The sequence below is a fragment of the Syngnathus scovelli genome, chromosome 2 (assembly GCF_024217435.2).
Source record: "Syngnathus scovelli strain Florida chromosome 2, RoL_Ssco_1.2, whole genome shotgun sequence".
NCBI classification, from domain to species: Eukaryota; Metazoa; Chordata; class Actinopteri; order Syngnathiformes; family Syngnathidae; genus Syngnathus; species Syngnathus scovelli.
This window is the reverse complement of record NC_090848.1, coordinates 10,031,977-10,040,899: the sequence shown is the minus strand read 5'-3', so window position 1 is coordinate 10,040,899 and position 8,923 is coordinate 10,031,977. Positions and strand designations below refer to the sequence as shown.

General features: G+C 45.1%; 2 protein-coding genes across 7 annotated transcripts; one reads left to right on the top strand and one right to left on the bottom strand.

Annotated features, from left to right (window-relative positions):
- Nucleotides 1-198: 198 nt before the first annotated feature.
- LOC125988043 (suppressor of tumorigenicity 14 protein homolog) lies at nucleotides 199-8,852 on the top strand. Of its 5 annotated transcripts, none has more exons than XM_049752796.2 (19): nucleotides 199-566; nucleotides 941-1,103; nucleotides 1,784-1,914; nucleotides 1,981-2,051; nucleotides 2,120-2,307; nucleotides 2,405-2,440; nucleotides 2,503-2,731; nucleotides 2,931-3,067; nucleotides 3,134-3,234; nucleotides 3,331-3,431; nucleotides 3,662-3,795; nucleotides 4,084-4,188; nucleotides 4,435-4,551; nucleotides 4,688-4,813; nucleotides 5,007-5,190; nucleotides 5,682-5,953; nucleotides 6,038-6,174; nucleotides 6,337-6,546; nucleotides 8,067-8,852. In XM_049752796.2, the coding sequence occupies exons 1-18, from the start codon at nucleotides 525-527 to the stop codon at nucleotides 6,496-6,498; spliced, it is 2,436 nt and encodes an 811-aa protein (XP_049608753.1). In that variant the 5' UTR covers nucleotides 199-524; the 3' UTR covers nucleotides 6,499-6,546; nucleotides 8,067-8,852. The 5 variants fall into 5 exon arrangements, with proteins under 5 accessions (XP_049608753.1, XP_049608752.1, XP_049608751.1 ...); XM_049752795.2 differs by having other exon boundaries at nucleotides 7,991-8,852; XM_049752794.2 differs by having other exon boundaries at nucleotides 7,969-8,852.
- Nucleotides 6,819-8,611, bottom strand: rad51c (RAD51 paralog C). Of its 2 annotated transcripts, none has more exons than XM_049752840.1 (4): nucleotides 8,466-8,611; nucleotides 7,933-8,182; nucleotides 7,570-7,786; nucleotides 6,819-7,479 (listed from the first exon to the last, which is right to left on the bottom strand). In XM_049752840.1, the coding sequence occupies exons 1-4, from the start codon at nucleotides 8,581-8,583 to the stop codon at nucleotides 6,994-6,996; spliced, it is 1,071 nt and encodes a 356-aa protein (XP_049608797.1). In that variant the 5' UTR covers nucleotides 8,584-8,611; the 3' UTR covers nucleotides 6,819-6,993. The 2 variants fall into 2 exon arrangements, with proteins under 2 accessions (XP_049608797.1, XP_049608798.1); XM_049752841.1 differs by lacking the exon at nucleotides 8,466-8,611 and adding an exon at nucleotides 8,264-8,318.
- Nucleotides 8,853-8,923: the final 71 nt, after the last annotated feature.

Here is an 8,923-nt window from a genome sequence, read left to right as displayed (position 1 = left end):
CTGGATTTATTTACCTGCTGCTAGCATGAGCTTAAGCAGCATCTTAGAATTGAGTTTCATGAATTATTTTTAATAACAAATAGAAGTTACGTCTACGCGGACTTGAATCTCATTTTTCACATTTTTATCCCGCCAAAAAAGTAACCTATGAGAAGAGACATGACGCATAGGTCACGCCCCGCCCAATACAGGTGAAAAAGTCGCGCAGTGCATTGTGTGAGTAGCTTCGTCGGCAGAAGGACCAAGTTTTTCCTCCCATCGCCTGCTTTTCTACGTTTTTTTTTTTTTTTTTGTAATGGGGCGGGAAAGATTAAACTCCTGTACAACGCCTTGTGACCTAAGACAACCTCAATAGACCACCTCTACCTTTTTTAAGTTTTGGGAACGTTCTCTCTCTCTCTCTCTCTCTCTCTCTCTCTCTCTCTCTCTCTCTCTCTCTCTCTCTCGACGTGGACGCGCACACTTACCTGCACGCGATGGAGGAGTACGCGCACACAGCTAAGTGAGGGAAAAGTGACGTCATCATGGATCCCTTGGAGATGGGACAGAAATTCAGCCTGAGACAAGTAAGTGGAGTGGACCAACCGGTTCAGCATGTTTGTCTCACCGTTTCGGTTCGAATTCGAATCTGATTTTTTTAAGTTTGTGTTCTGGTGTGAGTGTTTTTCAAAGTGTTTAGGTTTGAATTCTTGAATTATGTGCCTTGGCAATGACTGGCAGTCCACTGTTTGTGTGTCCTGATATTGGCCAGTTCATCGTTTGTCTTCCTTATATTATATTATATTATATTATATTATATTATATTATATTATATCATATTATATCATATTATATTATATTATATTATTACTCGGTAGAAAGACTAGAAATGTCTGAACATTAATAGAATTCTCTGAAATGACAATTTTATCTGACTGGATCACCATTGCCCTCCCATCAGGAGCTGGATCGGGATGCCAACCTTCAATTTCTACCAGCCCCAGATGTCAGAAAAGTGGAGAAGAGGCCAATTCTTCAAAGAAAACTGTGCATTGTTTTCGGCCTAGTGGCGGCAGCCGTCTCTCTGTCTCTGCTGACCGGAATTCTTGTGTGGCGCTTCCACTGTGAGTGGACCCTTTTTTTTCTTCCCCGTACAGTTTGTCTGTCCGCATGAACCAAAGTTATGATAGCTAATGCATACTTACCAACTTTGGTTTGTGAAGTATAGTGTAGTGAGATTTTTTTTTTCCATCAGCATATGGGCCAAGGTTTCTTGCCAGATTTCTAAGTTTTTCCTGACTGTTTATTTACCACTTGAAGGAAGATTGTGCGTACAGAGCTTTTGCTCTAATATTCAATAAAGACTGAGGACAATGGATAAATAAGCCTTTTTATGCTATAAAATGAGGATAAATAATGAGGTTCACTGAAATGCATTTACTATGCAGCATTATTGCATATTAAATTAAACTGTGCGCAACTGACTTAATGAAAAATCATAAATAAAAGCATACCGTATTTTGAACAAAATGTAAAAGAACATCTTGGTGATGACCTCACCAGCTCACTTTAGCTCTTGATGTTCCTGGCCTTTTGACTACTCCTGTCCATGCTGCAATTGCTTCCTATTAAAACATTATTCTTTCAACTGCTATGACCACCACCGCTGGGATGCCCCCACAGGTTTTCCATAGCAACAAGCTACGATGATATATAAATTTTATAAAAAAAAAAACTAAAATTAGTTTTGAAGAATTGAAAAAAATCGAACTAACAAACCCACTCTGTGTTATTATGTGGTTAGTGCATCAGGACATGGCCAAGCCACGCGTCTATGTGGGCTCCATGTCCATCGCCAACCAGCGCTTCCTGTCAGACTATGAGGACCCCGACAGCAAGCCATTTGTCAAGATGGCATCTCTCGTCAGTCAGCAGGTGAGTGACTGCGTGGGCTCGATGGGAGGTCAACTGTGGCTGACGTTATCACGTTTCGTTTTGCAGCTTAGAGTGATGTACGACACAAACACGGTGTTGACCAAATACTTTCAACGCTCATCGGTGGAAGCGTTCAGGTGGGTCACATGATATCGTGTTAGCAAAATGTGTTCTTCAACAAGGTGGCATCTTTACCTCGCTGCAGCGATGGCGGTAGTGATTCTTTGACGGCGTACTACCGCTCCGAGTTCAGCATCCCCGAGCCCCAGCAGGACTCAGTAGATGTCGCCGTCCAGTCGCTGCAAATGGCGGCAGGAAGTCAAAAAAGTCGGCAAGGGAGAGTGCTGCTGAAGCCCCAGCACTCGCTCAACGTCGATGCCGTCGTCACGAAAGGTCAGTCCTGCCACGCCACTCAATTGTCAAACAAGTGATTTGTAGATAGTGGCATCAGCTGACACATCCATGTAAAAATTGTCTTGTTTGTGTGCAGCCATTGATCCACGGATGACATCATCATCCTTATTGGGTAATTGATTTTGAAGCTGATATTTGGTGTGACTAACAAGGTAACAACCTGCTGGTTTCCAGTCAAGAAGTCCTTTAACGTGCATGTCCGAGAGGGCGGAGTCATTCAGTCGCCGGGTTTCCCTGATTCTTCGTACCCGTCCAACGTCTACCTGCAGTGGCGCTTGAGAGCGGACGCTGCCCACCGCGTGCGACTGGACTTCCAAAAGCTGATTCTGGAGGACGACTGCCAACACGACTTTGTCAAGATTTATGATTCGCTAGCGCCCATCGAGCAGACCGCCATCGCTGAGTGAGATGCTTCGTCTTGAGTATTTCCGTCGCACATTTTCTTGATGTTTATCTTCTCAGCACTCATCTCTGTGGCCTTCTGACAAATACTTGGTGACCCCTGTCCACTTCCATGACCTCATCTTTGTGACTTCAGTCTCACCTTTCATTTCCATGATCAAGATTTGTACAGCTTCAAAGTGTACGTGTTGCGTTTTCAGACATTGCGGGATTCCTCAACATTTGCTGTCCTTTGTGTCGTCGGGGAACGTAATGCTCTTGACGCTGGTCACCAACAAGGAGAAGAACTTTCCAGGCTTCATAGCCAACTTTTCACAGGTCCCTCTGGAGCCACCAGGTGGGTACGTGACTGTTTTTTCATTTGGAATATTTAGGATGTTGCATTTAAGCTCCATGCTGCCAGCAGACTGTGGGGGAACTCTGAGTGGTGACGTGGGCCAATTTTCTTCACCGTACTTCCCGTCCAGCTATCCTCCTCGGACTTCGTGCGTGTGGAACATCCAGGCCAGTATCTACTACTCCGTAGTCTGTCCCCTGCTCACACGCACCGACGAAACTTGAAGTGGGAATGCTGCTTGGTGTGTGTTGTTTTTTTTTTAGGTGTCGAAGGGCAAGTCTGTCAAAGTCAAGTTCAGCAAGTTCTACGTTGGAAATGACTCCATCGATTGTTCCAGAGATTATGTGGAAGTCAACGGCCGAAGGTTATATTCTCATTGTTTCAGTCCAACGTGTTGTTTTATGTGATGCATCTAGTATACAATATTACAGCATTTTTATTCACCAAACACAGAAAACAACTTGTATGTACAAATGTTCCTTATGTGTAGAATACTTGCATCATGTTGAATGCCCTCTACATAAATTTAAAGTAACATATTACATCGGAGTTAATGATCCATGCCATCTCTAAGAAATCAAATTTGCATCACAGGCTGTGCGGGTCGAAAGAGGGAAGTACAACAGTGGCCAGCAGAAGCAACCTGATGAGCGTCAAATTCAATTCGGACTGGTCGTATGTGCACCAGGGTTTCTTCGCCGCCTTCGAGGCTTTCATCCCCAGTGACTGTAAAATCTTTTTTCTACCAGTCAAACAGTCTGTGTTGTGTTGTTGTGTGGGCGTTTTGTGTTTTTATGCTTTTTACAGCCTCTTCTGTACCATATTGGGGCTAGTGTTATTGAATTAGCATTGATTATTTGAATAATTGTATACAATTTTATTTGCATATTTAAGTATTTTGATTAAATAAATCAATACATTTAAATGTATTTATTTACGTATTTAAAAAAAAAAAAAAAACTGATTACTGTTTAATAATGATAGTTGGTGTTGTGTTGTATTTTGTTTCGGAGCAGCTTGCCCGGGAAGTTTCCGGTGCAGCAATGGCTGGTGCGTGGACTCCCGTTTGCACTGCGACGGTGTTGACGACTGCGGTGATGCCAGCGATGAGGAAGAGTGCAGTGAGTTTCTATTTAAAACAGACAGATGGGCCGGATCATTTGCAGAAATGTTGACTTAAAAAAAAATAATAAAAAAGCTTAAAATGTAGTATATGTCAAAAATCATGATTATAAAAAATGACAATACATATTTATGCTTGTAAATATAATTTAACTAATTAACTGAAAGGCGTATCAGGAGTTTGCACACCAAGATGTGAACCTCATTTTTTTATGAAATGTGATCTCCTTTATATTGTTCGGCAGGCGCCTGTGCTCCCAACGTATTCCGCTGCAAGAACGCTCGCTGCGTCTCGCGGACGACGCTGTGTGACGGCAAAGATGACTGCAGCGACGGGTCTGATGAGTTCAAATGCGAAAAATGTAAGAAGGAACATGCTTCCTGTCTCATGAATACATACCTGTCATACACCTGTCTCATGGACACAGTCGGGTCAAAGCAAGACATTTGTTTCATAATCATGTCTACTTTTGTACACTTGCTTGTGATGTCCCACAGCGGGCGACGTGACGACGTGTTCCGACTCCAGTTTTCGTTGCAAAAACGGACACTGCTTGGACAAAGTCAACCCTGAGTGTGACGGGGAGGTTGACTGCGAGGATGCATCTGATGAAGAAGCCTGCCGTATGTCCGTTTTACGTGCGCACACACCATCCACCCTTTCTGTTATGTTATTGAAGTCAAGTCAGCAAAGTAGTTTTGCTGTATGGAAGTTAAATGCTGACATAGGTTGGCTTTAAAGTTTTTTTAAGTTCATTCCAGGTTCAAAAGCTTTCCATGATTTCAAAGGAGCCAGTTTTATGTCCTTTTTTTTCAGAGTGTGGTTTGCAGCCATACCGCAGTTCTCGCATTGTCGGTGGTGAGGCGTCGCAAGAGGGCGAGTGGCCCTGGCAGGTCAGCCTCCAGCTGGTAGGCCAGGGTCACGCATGTGGCGCCTCCCTGCTGAGTGGCCGCTGGCTGCTGACGGCCGCCCACTGCGTCCAGGACAAGGGTTCGGCCAGGTACGAGGAGATCACCCATAACTATTGTGTGGTGTTTACGGTCCAGTTGAATTATTTGAAGATTTAAAAGTTGTGAAAAAGAAACCGGATTTACTTTCTTAGGTGTCTTTACAGAATAGTTATGAGTTTAACTATGACTTGTTAAAGAGTCTAAAGTTGAATCAGACTAACAGTCTTCACCAACAAGTCAGAATTTTTCAGAGGCTTTTATAGACTAGATTCTTTAGCGTAGCAAAACATTTGGCACTAATTGAAGTTTCTAAAGTGACTCATTTTAGAATCACTACAGACTACAGTTGAACTTTCCAAAGAGTTTCTCAAACTAGCTTAAGAATCTTCAAAGTTGTCTTTAGAAAGTTGTCTGAATTTCTAGAGAGACTTTGCTGTTGAAGAGTTTGTAGATTCAAAGTTTTTTTAAGTTTGAGAAAGAAAATTACAAAATTTATGTGTTTGAAAGTGACCAGTATCAAACAAAAGACTTTGTTTCGCAGGCACTCGCAGGCTGACCAATGGGAAGCCGTTTTGGGCCAGCACATATTGAGCCAGCCTAACGAGTGGACGGTGAGGAGGAAGGTGTCGCGGATCGTGGCCCACCGTCATTTCGACCAGTTCACTTTCGACAACGACGTGGCGCTGATGCAGCTGGACTCGGACGTGCCGCTCAACCAGCACATCTGGCCCATCTGCCTGCCTTCACCCACGCACCGCTTCCCTGCCGGCCAGGAAGCCTGGATAACCGGGTGGGGCGCCAGTCGAGAGCGAGGTGGGCAAACTGTTGACATTTTTAATCTCGCAAAAGCAAGTTGTCAGATGAGAACTTTGATGGCATCCTTGTGTCATTTGTAAGGTGTGGCGGGGAGTGTCATGCAGAAAGCCAAAGTTGGCATTATCAGCAGTTCGGTGTGCAACATTGCCATGAACAATGAGGTGACCGATGGGATGATGTGTGCCGGCGTCCTCAAAGGTGGTGTGGATGCCTGCCAGGTGAAGAAGAGTCTTGAATGATTTGCTTTAAAGTCTGCTGGACTTTATGAATTGTTCTTAAAGACCTGTTGAAGAGTCTTTAAAGAGATTACTGAGCAGTTGCAATGTCTAAACAGAATAATTTACCGTCAACAATTTATTTTTATCTTTGACTCTTGTCAGGGTGACTCTGGTGGTCCACTGTCTGTTATCAGCCCAAATGGGCGGGTCTTCCTGGCCGGCGTGGTGAGCTGGGGTGATGGTTGCGCTCGCAGGAACAAGCCAGGCATCTACACGCGAGTGAGCCGATATCGCAAATGGATCGAGGAGCACAGCGGCATTTAGCGACACAGCTAATGTCACCACAGGAAGTTTAAGAGTTTCAAGTTAAAGGTGCGCACTTATCTACTTGTGGGAATTTTAGCAATATATGCAACAGGTCTTATGACATTACACTAGGATCTCTAAAAGACACTAGTGACAGGAAAGTTGGCAAAAAGCAACTTGACTTTTGGCAGACTTGGACTTTTTGAAGAGCCTTTCGAACTTTTGAAATTCTTTATAAAATGTCAGAAAATTCTTTACTCAAAGTCTTTACTGGGCCTTTAGGGAGTTTTTAAAGAAACAAACAGGTGAGTGACAAACAAAATACAAATTGCCAACACTGAAAGTGTACCATGTGGTCCTACTCGGAGTTTATTACCATGATAAAACAGTGAAATTGAGATAGCTTTACATCCCTGCTCGTTTCTCAAGGTAACACTGTAGTTGGACAAATAAACCCTTGACTCTGATTGTCTTCATACAAGTGAACCCAGGATGGCAGCTTCAAAGTTTGTTCTAGCAGGCAGCCGATTGGTCTGCCAGTGTTCGGGGGCGTTTACTTGGCGGCTCCTCCGATCGGTCGTCATCTCTAAAGCCATCCATTGTGATTTGGTAGTTAACCGTGGCTTCCTCATGTTCTGGCGACTTAAAGATGGTCGCCTGCCTTTGTGAACCTGCCCACCGAAGGAGGAGCCTCACGGTGGGCGCGTGACCCCAGCTCTCCCCCAAAGCAGGGACCAGCTTAGATTGTCCGCCCTGCAGCCGTGTGGTCATCTGGTTGCTCAGGACCACCGCCAAATCGTGCTTGGTTGCCATGGAGATGAGCTGCTGGGCCAGGCCATTGAGCAGGCGGGTTCGCTGACTCTGCAGCTCGTCAAAGTGCTGACGAAAGGGAAAGGCCACGCTGTCAATCACTAGGAGGCGGACCTTCGGGTGACTAGACAGGAAGTCGGGTAGAAGGTAGATCTCGGCCAGGAGCTCCACGTAGTCATGGCAACGCACCTGAGGTACACCAAGATGGAAAGTGAGCGCATGACTACATCACCTGATGATGTGAAGTGGATACAGGTTCCTGTTGGGGTGTCACGTTACCAGGAAGATGTTGGACAGGATCGTTTCCACGGTGAAGGTGGAGGCGGCATCTCGTTGCTCGGCTCCTTCAGCCAGCAAGGTGCAATGGCGGACTGTGGCGGCAGCAAGGTCCACCGCTCTTTGAACCATGAAGCTTCCCTCTGTGTCAATGAAGACCACCTGACCCCCCAGTCCGCCAAAACAAGGGGGCACCTGAACATCCACGGCCAGCTGCAGACTGATGCCATACTCGTGTCACATCATCTGCCATCGTTGTACTTTTATTCATTTAATCCTCTGCAAAGAACTAATAGTATTGCAGCTTACAGAAGAATTTAGGGCCATCTGGAAAAGCGCTATATAGAGCTGATGCACGTCCCTCACCAAAGTTGTGTTTTTCCCACTCCCGGCGCTCCACAGATCTCTGTGGTTTTCCCGACAGGAAGTCCTCCTCCGAGCGCAGCATCTAGCCGTGAGGAGAACGTCACGATGCGGTTTTGCTCTTCTTCCTTCTGCAGAAGATCCAGTGCGGTCAAAGAAGCTCCATCTGCTGCTGCTCCTTCTCCATCAGCTCCTCCCTCCCGCCTCGCAGCCTTAAGCACCTCCAGCGCCTCCTCTTGGCTCAGACCTGCCTCTGCAACAAAGAGATCTTCAGGGCTCAGCCATTTTGCTTGGAATTGATGTTGATGTTCTGAGATTGCATTAATTAACATACCATCCATCCGTTTTCTATCTTGATTTGGTGTAAATTGAACTCTATTCATGCTCATTTGGGCCAGAGGCAGATTAGACACTGGATCGATTGCCAGCCAATCGGAGTTTTTAATACTTATTAGTTTTATTTATTTGAAGAAAACAGGTGCAGATTTTACTATAAGGTCATAACCTCTCGCTCTGTCTGTGAAACGAGAATTTACCTCGACTAAGCTCGAGTGCGCTGACTTGCATGACGTCATCCAGCATCTGAAACCCTGCGTTGAGGATTTTGACTTTGACCTGTGGACTCAGTCGCAGAGTGGACACCGGTCTCTGCATCCTGTTTCCCTGCTAAACATTAGCTTCTGGCGTCTAGAATCAGCCACTTCACGACAATCAACCTGGACAGCCTCGACACAAACGCCTGGCAATTAAAAAAAACACCCATAGTTAACCTCTGAGACCTTCCAAAATTATTTGCACAAAATGCGATTGAACATTCCCGCGCAGGTAAGGTCGCATATTGGTTCGCGCATGGCCACAACTCACTTCCTGTAACATGTGCGACTTCAAAATAAAAGCGAGGCGGTGACGCCCTTTTGCATTACGATCGCATTTCGGGTCAGTGCAAAACTAAAACTTGATTAAAACCAAAATAGGATACATTGAATAATTCTAA